Source organism: Patagioenas fasciata, chromosome 1 (genome assembly GCF_037038585.1).
Source record: "Patagioenas fasciata isolate bPatFas1 chromosome 1, bPatFas1.hap1, whole genome shotgun sequence".
Classification (NCBI taxonomy): domain Eukaryota; kingdom Metazoa; phylum Chordata; class Aves; order Columbiformes; family Columbidae; genus Patagioenas; species Patagioenas fasciata.
This window is the reverse complement of record NC_092520.1, coordinates 97,427,415-97,447,688: the sequence shown is the minus strand read 5'-3', so window position 1 is coordinate 97,447,688 and position 20,274 is coordinate 97,427,415. Positions and strand designations below refer to the sequence as shown.

The 20,274-nt window shown below is 43.5% G+C and overlaps 1 protein-coding gene across 1 annotated transcript in view; it reads right to left on the bottom strand.

Moving 5' to 3' along the window:
- PDXK (pyridoxal kinase) overlaps positions 1–6,670 on the bottom strand; it is a 49,210-nt gene extending 42,540 nt beyond the window's left edge. The window contains exon 1 of the mRNA XM_065860829.2: positions 6,378–6,670. Coding sequence (XP_065716901.1) covers positions 6,378–6,470 — 93 coding nt within the window. The 5' untranslated portion in view covers positions 6,471–6,670. The remainder of the gene's footprint in view (positions 1–6,377) is intronic.
- Between the last annotated feature and the right edge of the window lie 13,604 nt (positions 6,671–20,274).

Genomic DNA, 20,274 nt, shown 5'->3' with positions numbered 1-20,274 from the left:
TGGAACTGCTTGGCATTTTATCCTCATCAATTATTTTTTTCCCTTGCAGAATACTATAGAGGTGCATACACTTATCACACAGTAATTTCAGAAGAATGGACATTTTATGTACCAGGACTAATGTCCAGCTCCTCACTTTAACCTTGCTTCACCGACTCAGCCTGTTTTCCACACAACATAAGTAAGTGAAGTGGAACTTCCACTTGCGTCTTTTCAGGCTAAAGAAGCTAAAAATACCTGCCTGGTGTGTGTTCAGTCAGCCATGGATAATGCTGTATCACTTATTTAAAATGACTAAATATGCTCTTCAAGGAAAGGTGACCATAATTTTGGATACAAATAGAAAAAAATAGGAAGTAAGAAACAACACTTCACTAAAAGGAAGATTTTTAGAGAAGTATTGGTAGCTTTGTATGCCACCTATTTTTCTCAGGTGTATCTTTGTACCATCCTCATACATACATACTTCAGTACCTTTTAATATATAAATTAATTTTAACTTGAAGCTCACATTTTTCAAAAATCTGATAAATATTGACTCTGTTTTCTGCCCTTTTTTGTTTATACAGGAAAAAATATTATATCTACTGTTTCACTTGGAGCAGAAATAAGACATAAGAACTGCAAAAATTCTAACAATAAAAATTCTAAGGCTTAAAGATAGAACATAAGGCCATTTCCAAATTAAAAATGCCTTAAGCAAGTAAACACTTGCTACTGAATCTCTGAGTACACCATATTCTCCATACAAACAGTGCAGATCCACCTTCAGGCAAGGTTTTCCAGTCCTTTAATAAGATTTGCAATTTCTTGACAACTCAATTTTTTTCCAAAGAAAGGTGAATCAGGGTAAGGCGGTTTTGCTTGCTCTGAAGTCAAATATTTGCTTGTACTTGTAGACACCAAATGGGATCCTCCTCAGTCTTTCTACTTTGCGGTGCTGTGTTAGATCAGAAGATCTCATTTATGTCCAGAAAAAAAAAGCTAACATTTCTTCACTAGAGCGTACACTCCAGTGTAAATATTATGTCAAATATCAGTCTATGGATCTGCATAGTTCAAATTTTCACAATGTACCATGAAAAAGGTAAAAAATTATAGTAATAATCTATCACTGTAAATATTTATCATCTCCTTTTTAAAAAGTTTAAAATGGCAACGGGTCAACTGGTCCCATACAGACACTACAAAATGAACTTTAATGCATCTTAAAATGCTTTTTTCAGCTTTTCAACTGTAATATACAATCAACCTGTTTGAACATCCCTGAGGACTTCTGTATTTTCATGACAAAAGCTTATTTAACAAGTCACCACAACTAAGTGACTTGTAGAAAAGCTTATGAATACCACTATCCCACACTTAGACTCGGATTCAGATGATGACCATTCAGTCAGCCCCACTCTGTTTATTAGAGACACTGCTCAGTCTTGCAATTCAGAGTCTGTAGCACATCAGCAGTCCTAGCTGCACTTCTTTTAGGCAGGTTGAAATTACTCCGATTTTTCAAATTGATTAGTTTGCATTAGTAGTTGAAAAGACTTCTGTAAAAAGTCTGTAAAGAAATTTGGGATCTCTTAGATTACAGCACTACACAAACATAAACTGCTATTGTCAAGTGAGATTCCTGGATCTTTCCCAGTTCTCTGCCTCCGTCTAGTCTGTCTTCAAGCAATGTTAAGAGCTAAAAGAGTGATGACCAACACCACTACCCCTATTTTATTTTATTTAGTTTCAAGAAGTTTTCTGCTTTCTTGTCTTCTATCAAACCTGTTCTACTCCCCTTCCAGCCTACCATATGGGTCAAAAGTCTATCTCCCACAATCTTATCAAAAGTTCAAAGTTCTCACAGTACATCAGAGCTTGTAGAGGGCCAGAGCCATCCTTTCTTCACAGGTGGGTTCATCTGGACAAGCATGTCTGAGAAGTTCTGGTAAAGCCTCTTCCCAGAAATCCAGACTGCCAGGAACCACATTGCTAAGACCTTTTGAAGTACAAGTCTTTTTTAGAGTGTCACCTTGCACATGGTATTCATAAGACTTCTGCAACTACATATACTGACATCCATATAACAAGAAAATGCTGTTTACATAGCTATGAAGAAGCCTTCCCAGAGGGGCTGAAAGTTGTTTGTCTTAAAAATTGATCTGTCCCTTGTTTAACTTTCTCACAAGAACAAAAGCAGAGACAAGGAAGAAAACCATGCTTCCACTAGCTTCATTTGAAGTATGAATCTAGAGTCACAATTCCACAATAAAATAGATTATTTTAACTTTGTGATTATTTTCTGTTTAGGGGTTAGGCTTTTTCAGACTTTGACGTGTAAAAAAAATACGGGCTAGCCAGTAGGAACCTTTCTTATTGTTATTCTGTAAAGACTTTTGATTGATTCATTCGTCTTCTGACTCATATAAGTAACACAATCGAAGTAGGTTTTGAAAAGCAGAGCAAGCCGTCATCTTAAATAAGCAATGCTCTTTACCTGTCTCTCTTTCTGTACAGTACAGGCTGTTTGACTATACTGTTCAAAGAAAGAAAAAAAGGAAGCAAGTAAGCCTTTTTTTTTTTTTTTTTTTTTTGCTAGGGCAGCACATAATCATTAAAGACTGGTTGATAATGGCTTTGATTTCAGCATAAGAAAGCAAATTACACCCTTGGCTTTGAATAATGCAGTTCAAGACTATCCTTAAATATAAAAGAAATTACTATCTGTGCTGACCAAAGTTGTTTTCCTATCTTTTTTACAATTAAGAAGGAGCTAAAAAATGGATACTTACTCTTTCTTTGCATGAAAGAATCACTGAAGACTACTGCAAAAAATGAGAATCATCTGCCATTATTAATGCCTGAACAGACAACTATTTCCAACAGTTTCTGGCTTGCAGACAGGAGTATAACCTACTCCAGTGGCAACCAAATGCCGATGTCCAGTGGCCAGGTGAAATCAGCTGGAACTTTCTTCTGTCTCTTCCTTGTACTTTCAAATCTTTTTCTTGGAAACTCATAGAGACCCAAAGGACTGAATATACAGACAGAAATACCCAATCACAAGAGTTGATCTTATGATGGGTGTAGTATATGAGTCATAAATTCACCTGTCTACCAAAATTTTCCTGATGGTCAGAATGAAGTATCTCTGCAGAACAGAAATGAGCTTGCCCTTGTATATTCCCTCTGTGGTTTGAGAAGGAAGGTAACTCTTTGCTTGCCAGAACTTCACACTTATTGCTAAACTCTACCTACCTAAAAGGTGGGGCGGGAAAGGTAAGCTAAAATGCTATTTAAAACTAACAAGAGATCCCTCTAAGGAAGAAAACGCATAGGAAAAAAGTAATATTGAATGGCATGGTGAAAACATACATTTTATGTCATAAAAACTATGACAACTCTTAGTCAAGTAGGAGAAACATTATTTGATGTTTTAAAACAATTTATCTGACTGACAGTGGCAACACCATAAGTTAAAGTATGCCCTACTGCTCTTGCTCTCAAAGTCTGACAATCCTAAACCATCTCCTGATACCAAAAGCTGCTCAGGTTACACAATTGTAAAGCAAAATATGACTATATAAAAAGCAATTCAGAACCACGTTTAGAATTTTCAAAGAGAGAGTAAAACCATGCAAGTAAAACCTATTTAAATTCTTGACACGGCAGAATTCAAAGCACAGGTGCGGACAGTTCACTTCCTGGCTTTGTGCTATCTGGAAAATCCAGACATGCATTTCCCCTAAGATCTATTAGTTAACCTGGAACCTCAAACTACTTAAACAAATTACTTAAACAACTATATTTTATCTTGAAATGGTGTAAAGGGTTCTAGCATTTCTCACTCAGTTACATTATTTCCATTATTATAACTGCTCTAATATATGGTCTAACTCTTTTGCTGTTTGCTATGTAGAAAGTATTTACCACATACTTCACAGAGAAAGTATTTCCACACACCTACTCTTGAAATACTTAAATACTTCAGCTTTAGTGTAACAGAAGCCTGACAAAGTAAACCCAACTAGTTAAAAGAAGACACTAAAAAGTTCTCTGCTGAGCACAGTGGTGCACTGTCTATTGCTAATAAATAATAGTGCCATAGACTTCTACCAAAGATGAAGTCCTTCAAACATGACTGACATTTTTGCAGAAGTCTGCAAATAGCAGATGAAATCCCATCTGCTTTTCTGTTTGGCTGCTGCTCTCCAAATGCAGATTCCTGAACTGTTCTGCCAAAATTTCAGCCCATCAGACCTCCCATGGACACACACACGTATCTACATACATCTTGCCTGGCAAACTCAATACTGATGAGCTCAGAAGGAAGCCTCATTTAACCACTATTGGTTCAGATGATCAAAGCAAAAAAGAGAACGGGAAATAACATAAGCATGTCAGATTTGCACCCATTCTCAAGACTAGCATCAGCTTTCATTTATATGTATATACATAGAGAGAGAGAGACTCAGCTTTGTAATTCCTCTCCTTGTTTCAACAAAACATAAAAAGCATTAAGTTTCACTTGGTGGCAACTTGCTAGATCTGACCTTCTACCAAAACCAGGGTTCAAACAACTTTCGAGCAAGCACAGTTTGGTTAAGGGTTGCCTACATAGGATTTTTAAGCGCAGCCTGTAGTGAGAGTTCAGTTGTTCCCCAACCACCATTTTTCTACCCAGGCCAGCAACTTCTTGTTAGGCTGTTCACTGAGGAACACTACACAGTGTGAGTGTGATGGCCTCCCAAACAGAGCCCAGCTACAACATCGATAGGACTTCCTAACTGCAGCAGAATTTTATAGTGTCATAGTAAAGGAACTACAGACACTCTACAAGAACAAATTTGCCAGGCCATAGGAGACATCCATACAGAGGCTGATATGCCACAGAAACTGTAAGTTACAGAAAAGAGAACCTTTGACACAGAATTAAAATGAAGACGGCAGTTCAAGAGACTGCAGATTTCTGGAATAAGTACTACTGTGTGCCCTTCTGCTAGCACAAAAATAGTTGGAGGAGGTAAGCAGGGAAAAGGGGCACAATTTAGACATAATTCTCTTAGGAAAGAAGGGGCACCTGGCCTGCAGATCATGACAGCCTTTAATGCATGGGTCTCCACATACACAGATTTTCCACAATACACAGATTTCATATGTACATCACCGTTCATCACATACTAATTTTCAAGAGACTTGGTTACATTATAATTAGATGGGGATAAGGGGTTGTGATGTTAACTTCTTGCAGGTCTGGTCTCAAGCACATCATTTATCAGGGTATACCATCTCTTGTGTCTAGTCAAGTGAGATTACACCACCATTTGTTAAGTATGCACCAAGATAAACGATGTCACAATACACTGTGTTCTGGCAATGAGATTCTTAGACAGCAAGCTTCATACAGCCACATGTTTGTCAAGGAACAAAGCCCTCTTCATGGTAAGGGCCCAAATTAGCCCCTTATGGTACAGACACTTCACAAGAGAGAACACGAAAACATACAAAGCCTCAGCCCAAAGCACACTGATGTTTTCCCACCATCGGTTAGACCTTAGCAAGCAACTCTAGAGTCAGATCATGACAGCCGTGAAAGCCAAGATCCAATTATACCCTCAAGCCCCAGGCCATGCAAGCTAGTTTCTCTGGCTCAGCCTTGTAGTCATTAAGTGGTTCTTACACTCTACTACAGCTTCCCCAGAGGCAGAGGATGAGGGTTGACCCAGCTCCACCACCCACGAGGACTAGACTGGCTTAGCTTAGTACCAGCACAAAGGTACCGGTCCATCGAGCCCAGCTCCCCGTCGCCAGCCCGGGACATCGAAACTGCGTACCAGTGTTACCGGCAGCACGGACACCCCAAAGCGGGAGCGCCCGGCCGGTGCCGGAGCACACGCCCCGCCGCCAGGCACAGGCACTCGCATTGCTCCGCAGCAAGGGGCTCAGAGAACCGACCAGCAGCACCCCCCTCGCCCTTTTAAGCTCGCTGGCCGTACTACAGCCTCAAGCCAGCAGCGAGAAGACATGTTAGCGGGAGCCGCGGGCCGAGCCGTGCCGTGCGGTGTGGAGCCGGCGGGAGGCGCAGCCGCACCGGCCCCGGCTCGCCGAGGTGCGCGGAGACTCGGGACGGTCACTGCCCCCGGCTCCCTCCGCCCAGCCCCGCGATCCGGCACTTGAGAGGGCGACGAGGGCGCTCTGGGCTGCTCCTGGCCGTCCCCTGACCTTACCCCCGCTTGGCAGGAGGCGCCCACCCCCCCGCCCGCCTGCCCGGGCACCGGAGCCCGCCGATCAGCCCTGCCGCCACGCCACCTGCCCGGCTCCCTTCGCCGCCCCGCAAAGGGACAGCGGCGGGGCAGGCGCGGCGGCGGAGGGCCCGGTCCGCGACTGCTCACCTGCAGGGGGAAGGTGGCCGCCTTGTTGCCCACGTAGCCGCGGACGACGTGGCTCTGGATGGAGAGCACCCGGCACTCCCGCTCCGGCTCCATGGCTGCGCCGCCCGCCCGCGCCGGGCCGAGCTGGTGACACCGGCAGCAGGAGCGGCGGGGGCGGAGCGCGGAGGGCGTCACGCGCTCGCCCTTCCCTCCTGTCACACACACCCCCCGGCCCCCCCAGCGCGCGGGAGGCGGGAGCGCGCGAGCCCGCCGCCACAGCCTCGAGGCCGTCAGGCGGTAGGTGCGGACACCTAACGGCCGCCGCCCGCACTGCCCGGGGGAGGGGGCAGCCGCCGCGACGGGGCAGGGCGGGGGGGGGGAGGAACGCGGCGCCCACTAAAGGCACCGAACGGGCCCCCCTCCGGCGCTCTCACTGCAGGTCTCGCCGCGGCCCCCGCCCCCCGTTGTCACGCGGATCGCGCCGTCACGCGTCTCAAAGGCCGCCCCTCCCGCACGCGGCGGCGCGGCGGGCGCCGTTGCTGTCACAGGCGCCATCCCGCAGGGAGAGCGGCCCCAGAGCCCGCATGGCCGAGCCCTCCAGCCCCTGGCCGGCCGGGCCGCTGCCTCAGCCCTCCGGCAACCACCGTGCCGTGACCCCCGGCCCACCCCTCGCAGAGGGAGGACTGTGACCCCCGCCCCCCAGGCACTGGTGCGCCCGCCCAGCCGCCAGGTGATCGCTGACACCCACGGAGGCACTACGACACTGTCGCCCACGTCTCCCCGGTGCAGGGCTCCCAGTACTGCTGCTCCCAGCATTGCCTTGGGTGTGCTGGTGCTCCCAGGCCCTTCCCAATGCTGTGTACCTACGGCTCACACACATGGACCCCACTTTCTCTTGTCTCACATGTCATACCAGCTGCCACCATCATACAATGTCCTAGGTTGGAAGGGACCCACAAGGATCATTGAGTCCAACTCCTGTCCCTGCACAGGACAACCCCACAGTTCACACCATGTGTCTGAGGGTGTTGTCCAGTCTCTTCTTGAACACTGTCAGGCTTGGGGCCGTGACACCTCCCTGGGGAGCCTGTTCCACCCTCTGAGGGAAGAACCTTTTCCTAATGTCCTATGTAAACTTTCCCTGGCACATCTTCCTGACATTCCCACGGGTTCTGTCATTGGTCACTAAGGAGCTCAGCGCCTGCCCCTCCTCCTCTCCTTGTGAAGAAGCTGTAGCCCCATGAGGTCTCCCCTCAGTCTCCTCCAGGCTGAACAAACCCAGTGACTTTAGCTGTTCCTCATACAGCTTCCCCTTCAAACCCTTTGCCAACTCCATAGCCCTCCTCTAGACCCTCTCCAGTAGCTTTATACCCTTTTTATCCTGTGTTGCCCAGAACTGCACACAGTACTGCAGGTGAGGCCGCACCAGTGCAGAGCAGAGCAGGACAATCACCTCCCTTGCCCAGCTGGCAATGCTGTGCTGGATGCACCCAGGACACGGGTGGCCCTCTTGGCTGCCAGGACACACTGTTGGCTCATGTTCAACTTGCCATCGACCAGAACCTCCAGATGCCTCTCTGCAGAGCTGCTTTCCATTATCTCGTCCTCCAGTCTTTACAGCCAGGATTGCTGTGTCCTGAGTGCAAAACCCGGCACTTGCCTTTGTTGAACTTCCTGCAGTTGGTGATTGCCCAGTTCTCGCCTCTGTCCTGTTCTCACTGCACAACACCACAGCACCTGATACCTCAAGCACACTCCCAGCACCCATAGGTATTCCCAAATGTTGGCCAGAACACACAGGGTTGGCCACCCAATGCTCTGGTGCCACCCATCCTGTGCACTAATTGCCATTTGCTGGCCACGCTCCCTCGCACCTCAGTGCTGCCCACCACACCTTTCCCACAGCACGCTGGAAGCCCAAGAGCAGCACACATGTTCCACCTGTGCTACAGCTTCCCCTTCTCAAGTGTTCAGAAAGCCCTGTGGAGCCGAGGATGCCACAAGCAGCTTCACACAGCACCCTGCGGTGGCACATCGGCCCACGCTGTGGGTGCCCTGACAGAACACCACCCTTGCAGTCAGCTGTAGAAGTGATTGCAATTGTTTGTTATTGACACATACAAAAAAAATCCTTCTGAGGGCTGCCAAAGAGTAAAAGAAGATGTGTTGGCTGGCAAGTGCTCCAATACATCAAGACTCTGCTAAGATAGGACTTAATGTGTTTGGGAATTTAATCTTCCTCTGGCCATTTGTCATTATTGACCATCACAGGTTCAGCCAAAAATCACAAGAAGAAATGACACCCCATGCCTCTTGTTCTTCTTTGTGGATAGCTTTAAATCAACTCTTGAAATAGTATTATTACTTCTCAGCAACATGAAAGAATACTTTCCTCACCATAAGTAATCTGTTGCAAAAGAAGTAACATATTGAGAGAATCTTTTCTGTTGACACTCCAGTCACGGAACTTAGGCCTGTCTGGAACTAGGAACTAGCCTTTCCTTTCCTTTCCTTTCCTTTCCTTTCCTTTCCTTTCCTTTCCTTTCCTTTCCTTTCCTTTCCTTTCCTTTCCTCTCCTCTCCTCTCCTCTCCTCTCCTCTCCTCTCCTCTCCTCTCCTCTCCTCTCCTCTCCTCTCCTCTCCTCTCCTCTCCTCTCCTCTCCTCTCCTCTCCTCTCCTCTCCTCTCCTCTCCTCTCCTCTCCTCTCCTCCCCTCCCCTCCCCTCCCCTCCCCTCCCCTCCCCTCCCCTCCCCTCCCCTCCCCTCCCCTCCCCTCCCCTCCCCTCCCCTCCCATCCTATATTTCTCAAGTCCATGTCCTTGACTATCTAGTCTCAGTTTCCAGTGATCACTCTTAACCTAGTGTCATTTTTGTCCCTTCTTCCTCTCCTGCTTCAAACTCATTGACCCATTTGCACTCTCCCCACCTACACATGGCTTGGTCTGGTCCAAATCAGACAACCTGATTGAAGTTGACATTTTCTGAACTCACAGGGGAGGAAAAGGGAAGGCTCCATTTGCAGTGCTGAGATGAGACAGGATACTTGAGAGTCCAGACTGGCAGCTGCAGGTCAAATCTGATTTTAAAAACACAAAACTCTGAAGAATTTAAAGCAAATCTTAACAGAGCACAGACAATGAGTTCTTTTTTTTTTTTTTTTCCTCTCTCAGAAAGGCTAACAGAACTGTGTTACATTTGGGGCTGCTTTTCATAAGTTGAGCAAAATGCACATTCTTGACATGAAAGCATCATCTTCCCTCAAATAAGAAATCCAGGGTTCCAGAGCTTAAGATGTTAGAATCTTTTAAAAAAAAAAAGTTGCCAAAAATATCAGGGGGTGATATTCTGCATCTTCTGCAGGACTGTTCCAGACATGACTCAATGGTTCTACCTAATACTCATTCCCTCTGTCCTCTCTCTTAACCCAAAATGAATCTGAGGCAGAAAATTTATATGAAAACACTTAAGGGCTGGCAAATTATGAATTTCTGCCTTTCCCAGCAATAGGGTTTAATGCTCCACTTTGACCTTGTAAGCATATGATACATACATACTGGCGTATGTTCCTTTCAGGAATGACTCAAGATCTACCTTGTGGGTTCCACAGTGTTTTCAGGGGAGACTGGGCCTCAATTAGGACAGTTGTGCAGTGACATTAATGATTTGTCTCTGCAGTGCCTTTGCCAACTGTATCTTTCCCTTCCTGATAATGATATATCATCCAAAGGAGATGCCAGGGAGTATTCTGGCATATAAAGCTGTTCTTTCCAAAAACTGTCCAAGCACGTCTGACATTCTCATTGCAGCAAGTTCTTCCCCCCAAGGAGGAAAGCACAGCCTATATGTTTATCAATGCCTGCCTGTAGGTTTTGTACAGCCACTACTCCTGCACCTAGCACAGCACTACTGGGCAAAGCAAGGAATAGGACCAGGCAAGTCTCACATAGCAGAGCACAGCTGGTACCAGGCTGCTTGTACACCTGAGTGAGGAAACTATGGCATGGGTAGCAAGCAGAGAATCACAGAATTATTTAGGTTGGAAAAGACCTTTCAAAGCATAAAGCCCAATGATTAATCTAGTACTACCAAGTCCAACACCAAACCATGTCCCTAAGTGCCACATCTACATGTCTTTTATACACCTCCGGGGATGGTGATTCCACCACTTCCCTGGGCAGCCTGTTAGAGTGCCTGACAACCCTTTCTGTGAATATTTCCTAAGATCCAATCTAAAGCTCCCACTCCCTCTTGTCCTATGGCTTGTTACCTGGGAGAAGAGACCAATACCCACCTCACTACAACCTCCTTTCAGGCAGTTATAGAGAATGATCAGGTCTATGAGAAAGGCAGGGAGGGCACAAATGCCTTCCTCTGCAGCTGCTTGGAGTGCAAGAGTGTTTGCTACACGGGAACGCATGCTGTTTCTCCAAACAAGTGGAGAAACGCATTCTATGCAGGATTGCTACCTTCTTCCTAATGTTCTGAAAGGTCCAACAAAGCCAAGTACTCCTAGCAATCTTTATGCATGCCCCAGAGGAACATCTGAAGCTTCCCTTTGCGCTCTAAGCTGTAAAAATTGAAGTCTTTTTCATGGATTAAGGAGTAGAACCTGCATGGACAACCAAAAGTAAGCAAGGGGATGACTGTCCCATCCCATCAGGTGGGATTAAGGATGTGTTAACTCTGAATGCGATGCATGCCCTTTCACACCAAGTGAGATCAGGTCTGAGTTACCTCTGGGTATTTCTGCGTGATAATGCAAAATGAATGACAGACAGTCACTCGAGAGGTCCAATTAAATTATGAATTTACTAAAAGCACTTGGTGGAATACAAATTACAGCAATTAGTGACTTGGCAAAAGTATGTTATTATATTACAAAGTTTAACAAGACTTTAGCAGAAGAACTTTATTACCTTTATATGTTAAAGAAGAAGGAAAAGAGTGAGAGAAGGAAGACTAAGATGTCAGAGAGAGAGAGTAAGATATCGTGGCTCCACAGGTCGATCGGTCCCACAATGTCCTCTGGAGGGGGAGGACACATTGAAGATTTTGGTACGTGCCACCACCTAATGTGATGCATTAGGTTGTTTTATAACCCAGTTCATTTACATGCAAGATTGGAGAGGGCAGTTCATCTCCTCTCTCTGTTCACTCTTCATGCTAATTAGGAAGACTCTTCTGGAGCGCGGTCTGGAGTCTTCAAACTAGGGAAAAGTTCACAGTACTGACCAGAAGTGAGTTATTTTGCCCATCAGGGATAGCTCTTGGTTTGTGGTTCCTTCTGGTAATTGGTTGTCCAACAGGTGGCTCATTTCTATCATCCCAATTAGGCCAACACTGTTAATTACTTCTATCTTAAAAATCTATGTTTTGTTTCACAAAACCTTGGGAAACAAAATACAAGGTGTTTGCATCCACAGCCATCTATCTTTTCCACCCAAAGTATCAAAAACTCGATGCTTAAGGCATAACATCATCCTTTGTTTTAATTGGGGTGTGGGGGGGTGCTTCAAGGTTGTCACAGAGACTAAACAGTATCCAGCCCCAACATTTTTCAAAATATGGGGGAATCTATATGTCTATATGTTAAAAATGTTGCCACAATGAAACAAAGTCAAGAAAACAATTCTTCCGTTCCAGAAAGCAGCTCATCTAAATGCAAGTACCCACTTTCTAAGCAGTGTTTTTTAACAGACTTTCCCCTGTTTATTCTTTAAGAAGTTAGATCCTTTCCTCAGAAAAGGAAAAAAAAAATAGTGTGTTTCTCAGAAAAAAGTGAAGCTAGACTTCAATAGTCATCATGCATTCTGCAATGGTGTCCTTCTCAAATCTGTTCTGTTTTTTATAAAATAACTCCAGGGTACTCCTCCAAAGGGGATTCCTAGAACTATTTAAAGAGCAAATAACCATTCAATGTGTGGCAAAGGGCTTCATTAGGAAAACAGAAAAAGGCAGGACAGGTTAGATCAAATGTAGGCAATAGAGAAGCTGTCCTAGGCTTCCTACTACAGCTGCTGCTGGGATGATACCTTCTCGAGCTCCTGACCTTGTCACCATACTGTGCATGGAGTTTTACGGTTCATTTCTTAAGGTAACTTGACCTCTCAAACCAGTTTTCCTTGGGCAGAGCAGAATATTTTCTGGAAATCATGAACTTTGAGCAGTAGATTGTCGTAATGTGATCAAGAGAGAGGATAGTCAGAAAAAGCAGAGTTTATCAGTAACTGGAAATGTTTCTTCCACAAATGTTCATTGTTCCTCTTATGCTCTCCTTCTACAACTCCCCTAAACCTTTCTCACATCTCCCCCTCTCTTCTGCTCAGCCTGTCCGTGCACCAAAAAGCAAGACACCCCACGACAGACCTGAGGCAATAATACACATGACAGTTGACCAGCCAGCAATCCAGGAAGATACACATCTTTACTTCCCTTCATTGCTCCTGACCAGACAGGACAAACAACTTTATGGGCCATTTTTGCACAGGCTTCTGCCTTCCTAGGTCTGTGTTGTTACCCTTTGGAATTCCAGCTTGCTATTCATGAAGAAACCATGAGATTACAGTGAATAACCATCTTAACATGGGTCAACAATGTCACAATATTGCAATCAAGGTAGTCACCTTTTGGATGGCATAAACAACAATGTAGTCTGCAAGACATATGAAGTAAACCTTGCAGCAAACTTAGGACTGGTAGGGTATCTGGTGGAGTACTGCCAAGGTTTTGGAAAGGCATTTCATTCAAAATGAAGGAATTGAACAATGCGAGAGGCTGTAAGAAGGATCCAAGGCTTAGGGGATATAATCTAGGAGGAAATGGTTTTAGTTTCATGAAAGCACAACTCTAATAACAGTCGACAAATACATATAACGCAGAGTTACGAAGGAGCAGAAGGGAATAAACTGATGTCCATAATGGAGGACTTACTGCCATTATGCAAAGGATTATGAAAAACACAGGAAGAGATTGCTTTGTAGGACTGATGAGTTTTTATCTTCAGTTGTTTGTGTTTTGTTTTGTTTTCGTTTGTTTTTTTTCCATAACTAGTGCAAGAGATATATTTTATAAATATTGATAGCTATATTTAAGTTCATTTTGGGACGGGAGACAGACTGTGTTAGATACCAAGGCCTCCCAAAGTCCAGATTTTCTATGTAAGCACAACAGAAAAGAGATGGGGTTGCCACGAATATAACACACTCAGCCTGACAAAAGACGCACAGAGAGAGGGTCTTATATCAGATTTTGTAAATTGTATATGGATTCTCTAAATCATCACAGGCATCAACAGAAAATAAAAGGTGAATGTTATAAGTTTTATTGATAGCCTCTCCTTTTCTCAGCAAGCCTTCATGGTGTCAAAATTGGACCAGGAGAGAGTAGTAATTGTGTACTCCCCAATCAGAAGACCATCTGTATTTAAGACACTGATTTTTGCTGGTCAGTTGAACGTTTGATAAAACAGATTGTAAAGTATCAATTTATGATTGCAACAGTGATAAAGTATTAGCTGCATTTGATGTAAAAGTGGGCCATTATTCTTGTTTCACACCAAATTTTCACTTGGCCTGTATTAAAATTATTAACTACATCAGTAATTGTCAATAATGGCAGAGAAGGAGCTATATTCTCAGCAAAAGAAAGCAAACTATTGAAAACTGATCTTGCTACCAAAGCTGTTCTGCATGGGGGAATTAGAAAGTCCATTCTAAACCCTTTGACAGGCAGGTGGGACTGCTGCCTCTAGTACAAAAAGAGCACCCATCAGTGCTCTTTCTCCAAAACCTAGTGTGAAATAAAACTGCAAACTAGCAAGGTCGACATGCTCTCAGCTTTGGTGAAAAAACAGCCTGCAGAAAAATTGTTGGATGTAGATCCACGGGGACTCCACTAGCGATTATCATGCAAAGAGCAGTACTCATAGATGCTCCAGTTTCTTTAAACAGTATAGAAACAGTTGTCATAACAGGCAGTAAATAATGAAAGTGGTACATGTAATGCTGTAGCTCCAGATTCAAACATGCAAACTGCTGGGTTCTCCCTTCTTGTATGGCCTTTGAAACTTGCAGAACAAAGACCTGTACAGTCTTTCCCACATCGCAAAGTAGCCTGGTGTTGTAGCCAGGTAAAAAAAAAAAAAAAAAAGTAATTTTATGTATTAAGAGATGACATGATCAGAAGAGTAACAGTATATTCTGAGCATTTTTGCAAAATGGGGCCTCAGGGAGGAGATTGTGCAATGTATCAGCCTCCAAATGTCTGGACGAGTCTTGCAGTCCTCATGTCAATTTTTTTATTGAAGTAAATGGAACTGCTGCTATGAAAAACATGCACAGGACTGGGTGTCAAGCTGAGAGACATGCCAGTGATAACAAAGTTCTTTCTAAAATGCTGTATCACTGTCACAAGTTGTCACAGTTGAACAGCACTGTATAGCATGTCATTCTTGATCCCCATCTCTTTCAGAAACCTAAAAACACGCCTCTTTAAAACAAAACAAAACAAATGCAAGACCACTCTGCTGGGAAATTCTAAGCTAAAGCACCCCTTATACTGCTACAGTAACTGTACATAAATATTTTGTTTAGTGCTGATGCACGTTTTGGTTCCAGTGTCCATTTAACAAGATGGTTGAAGTGAATGAAAAGACAGCAGAAGGCCTCCTTAGGGTGGCTGAGGGAGCTACAGTGCTTAGGATCAGCTTCCAGTTTTGTCTTGAATGCTCATGCTTACGCCTTCAGGATCCAGTCTTATTGCACTTACTATCTACTGTTGGGGAAAAGTAACTGTTTATTATCAGGAGTTTAATCCCAGTTACCCCTTTTTGTCCCTGAATAACCATTCACCGGCATTAAAGAGGTAGCAGGGTAAGTGCATGTACTTCTTTGCCGCCACTGTAGCTGCAGACCAAAACTCTGCTCCAGTAAGCAAAGATGTTGGAGATGCAAGCAGTTACAGCCAATCCAGTGCAATGTGGCACGTGGTCATGATAATAGCTTTACAGAAATGCATACAAATTCTTCCACTTTTGCTTCACTTTTCAAGGGGAAAGAGTGAAGAAATCAGTGTTACTTCATTGCTTTGAATATTTTGATTTTACAGACACTTATGCGCCTGGGTTTTAATATTTAACCTTCAAAATTGTTCAATACAGATTTTGGATCAGAAATGCCCCGCTACGTATATTTGTTTTATAAGACACATGGCAACAGCTGGAAAAGAACAAGGCCCTTCCTGGCAGTGGGAATAAACCTCTCAGTCATGAACTGCGTCTCTAGGCAGCTTGTCCTATGTGTGTCTTGCATCACATGCTGTCGTCTTGCAGTCACGAGTCACTTGCTTCAGCTCCCACTGCTCAGGAAAATCGGCTTGGCAAAGCTCTGTCGCTACACTGCTTATTCCCTGGGGAAATCTGCACACAGAGCAGTGGGAAGTCAGGCCACTGCTGTGCTCAGAACAGAACAGATCTGCATTTGAGTTCAAGCTGCAGGGAGTAGATGCAAAGTTGACTAATACAGCGTCTATTTCTAGTCCTGTTACCTGGGTAATGGTAATTTCATTTTGTTCTTTTCCTTCAGTGGTTACAATAGTGTTTTTCTACTTTAAATTAACCTTTAAAAATCTGAGTGAAATTAAGTAAGTTCAGAAACAAACTACGTAATTTTTCCAGTTAGTGTCATTTCACTAATTAGCAAAATAGGGATAATGGGGACAAATTTCAGTAGGCTGAGAGGTGTTGATTCTGTTCCAGGCTGGAAATTCCTTTCTAATTTGCTCCAGCTTTTGCCTGTGCTATCAGGGGACAATCCTCCCCACTATGACCATTGTGAATAGCAGCAACAGCTAACTTAGGTAGTTCTGAAGGTCTCCTGTTTTTTCCTTCTTAGTACAAAAATATAATGGCAGGATGAAATTAGCAGACATCAGTGGGACCAGAATTTCATACCAAACCTTCATACTTTCATCAGGAGTTTCAGAATGATCCTAAATTTGCTATATTTAGCATTTACTAGTACCTTGATGATTTAGCATCCATAGGTATTTAAAAGAAAAAGAGAGAAAAAAAAAAAGAGAAGCCTAAATCCCACATGCACTTCTCCAGCATGGTAGTTCACACAAATAGCCAAAGCTACAAAAATTCATCATTAGCTTTCATTCTTAGAACTTGAATAATAAACAATTCCTTCCTGGAACTGAAGATAAACCCAGTTTAAGATTCTCTGAGCAAACAGCAGCAATTCCAAGGCAGCCTCCCAAAACTCTAGCAAAAGGGACAGAATGAGAACCTAGGATTACAGACCATTCGCATAACATAAGCAATGCAATTGTGTGCAAGCCACAGACTCTGGATTTGGGCTTCTGGAAAGGGAGGGCCGAAAAAGAGAACATTGTTTTAGACTCACCACAATCTCTCACCTAATTGAAAGCAAGATGCTTCATCTTCCCTAATTTGGTATCTGGGGACTGAAGGAAAGAAAAAGTTTGACATAGTGAAAAACATCCAGCAAGACACTGGTAAGTTTGATAGCGAAGGTTTTTCTCTGGGACAACTAAATACCTCTACATTTAAATAAGCTAAACTGATACAGAAAAGATCTGAAGACTGCATGAAATAGATGGACAAAGACAAAAAGTTGCCATCTAGTCCTGGCAGATACATGAGCTGCCTGTCATTATCAACAGCAACAGTAGGCTCCTTGGCAAATTAATGTAATTGATCATGGTGCTCAGCAATAATCAGCAAAAAATTGTGTATCATATGCAAGCCATAAGCATGCCAGTGGTCAACTGTAAATTCCTGTGCCTGGCATTACAATACAATACAATATTTCCTACTCTTGGCAAACAACCGTGTTGGAGCTCAGACCCTCAGTAGGCAATTTTGCAGCCTGCAAATGCTAAATAGCAATTTTTTCCCCTCTTGCCTTAAAGGGCTCCCAAGTGGATTTCTAAGGAAGGAACAGTGGGCACTCTCTCCTCCCGGTTTATTCGAAGGCAGTGCAGACCTCATGAATGATTCCGGTTCTTCCTTTCAAAGGGCTAATGACAGGGAAAGACTTGAGAGCTTTCTTTTCAGAAACAAAATTACTCCGTGGCAATACTCTGCAGAGACAACTAGACATTTTTGGATTATACAAGTGTTTACAGTGTCAGCCTTCATTTTATAGCAGATGTCTCCCAGATGTTTACTACAGTGGCAAAGCCTATGAAAACGTGGGTTGAGACTGGAGGGAGATTTGCTCCCTGCACTGAGCGTGGAATTCACTTCCCTGGAGACACTAACTCTTGGCACTTACGCGTTTTTCACAAATCTGTCTCAAAGAGGTGGGATTTAATCAGGGGTTCTCTCCACATCCCCACTACTTTGTTAAGAGCAAAACTTCCTTCACTGAGAGCTATTGTAGTATTTTATCATTCTCTGAGCAGGATCACAGAGAAGGGTTCAGGCTGGAGCCTGACCAAGCCTTCATTGAACTAAAGGTTACAATAGCAAAAGGAAATTCGAAGAAACCACGTATCCACAAATCCTAACTGGATTTTGAGGAGAAGTCTGGCTTTCCTGTTATTGAGATCTTGAACTCCAGTTTCAGCCTTTTTCCCTTCCGTTTTAATTCTTGGTCTTTCTGACCTTGCATGCATTTTTTTGTGCTGAGTATTACATTCACCATCATGTTGGCCCGATTAGCCTTCAGGAAGGTAGAGCACAGGAACAGCAACGGCAGCTTTTCGGCAACAAACGTGGGAGGAATGCAGGCAGGAGACAGTTTCTGACACTACAGAACTTGGACCCACAGTCGAAATTACTCAATGGACAGAATTCAAACCTCCCAGGGCTTTGCTTTGATTATGCAAGACAAATATCTGAAAGAGAAATGCAAATAAGGAACAGCTTAGCCTAGGAACAGTGTAACTGCACCAAGTTTCAAGTTCCATGTGGAACGTTGTGAAATGTTTGTGCTGAGGCCATTGGAGATTTTAACTTTTTTGAAAAAACAACTCTGAAATTGGCTACTATCTGCTGGTGTTGAATCTGAACTATTGTTATATTTCAGAAGAATGGCATTCAAATCCTAAAGGAATGAGGTTACGAATAGAGCTTTCCTCTATTGAACTCCCCATAAGAAGCCAACACACAACTGATTGTAGGAAGTATTTTAAGCATATGCCTTAAAGCTCTTCTCCAAGAAGAAATATTCAGATTTCTTACATAGGAATCTCACAAATGCCTCCTTCAATATTTCTGTATTTTTTTCTGGTGTAGGGCCAATATCAGAAAGACAATACTGAGCTGCTAAAACCTGAAGCCTGCCTCTCAGAAATAAGGAACATACGCAGCTCTACAGAACACAGCCTGATCTTTTTTTTGAAAATCAATTTCTGTAAAATAATTCATCTTCCAAGAAGAAATTCATGTAAACAGGGTTCTAAAAACAGGTTTTGCAAGTTCCTTAAACCCTCTTTAAAAGGCTTCCTAAAGAACTGAAGATTTTTCCACTTCTGTGTCCAATAAGAACACATACCAATAAAGTGGCTATATTAAGGGTAACTACTGCACAAAATGCTGTTAGGAGTATTTTGACCACCTCTTGGATGTTATTTAGTTAACCGTATTATTTGCAACACGGCGGCAATGTTTTTGCAGATGAAATAATTTTTTTCGTCTTCAAAGTAATTTGTGCTTTTACACATACCAAATGTTTGAGTTTGGTCCCTAAAATATAGAATGTAAGTTTCTCCTTGATTTGCAGAGTAGGAATAAAATGTAAAATATGCTTGCGTTACCTTGCATACTGTTGCTCAGACAAATGTTTTCTGCTTTCTTGGAAACTCCAGCCAGTATGGATCACCGAAATGCCAATCCTGGTCCACCCTGCTTGCATGGATCCCATGAAGAACCATGAGGGGCACCAAATCTTAGGACGAGTCCTTGGGGAACGTTCAGGGCAGGCACTACAAGTTTTGCTGTACAGCACCCTATCAAAGTGAGTGAGACCCTTCGTGGTGTGAAGGTGGCATGAAGTACCGCAAGAAGTCAGTCATAGCTTGGCCCCGCAGGTCAACTACAAATGAGGATTTCCACCTAACACCATGTATAATATAAGCACATGCAGCATTTAATTCATGGTTGTATGCTATCACTGTGGTCTTCAACACCGTCAGCACGTACCGCCATCTCAAAACTGAAGGCATCCTTAAAGGTGTGTGAATTTTTTTAAACATGTGACAAGAATGGCACTTTTACGGGACTTTGTTTTGAAGGAAATCTGTTTTCATTTTACCTAAGGATTTATGTTTTAATTTTACTAGTGCCACTGCTGTGGATAGGTAACTTTTCTTTGTGTGAATAAAGTTTTATGCATTTCTGAAAACTCTGTGCCTGTCAAGAAAACATCCCCTTTTTGTTTTAATTGATCCCATGCAGTTGCAGGGATCCCAGGTAGTACTGCGGGATTCCTGTACATACATAATTCCATATGGCACACTACTGCTAACAAATAAGCTATCAGAATGTCCATCTCTTACCTACTTGGTATCTGTACTACTCCACCTTTGAAGTACACCTCTTGCCACATTATCACTTGCCACATTATCACTTTGAAGTACACCTCTTGCCACATTATCACTTACCACTTATCACTTACCAATTACCACTTACCAATTACCAATTTTAATTGTCGTGGAATGACTGTGTGTGATGTTCTTGTTTCTCCTAAGCAATCTTTCAGCTGCCCTACAGCCCGATTACAAAGGTCAGACACTCAAGGTGTATGAACAGGTGTATCCTGTCACAACTCTGCTCACTTCTGATGTGCCTGAGTCTTCATCAGTTTTGGTTATTTATATAATAAGAATGAGAGCACATTCACTCATGCAAGAACAACTTCTTTCGTATTTTCAAGTGGCTCCTCAGATGGT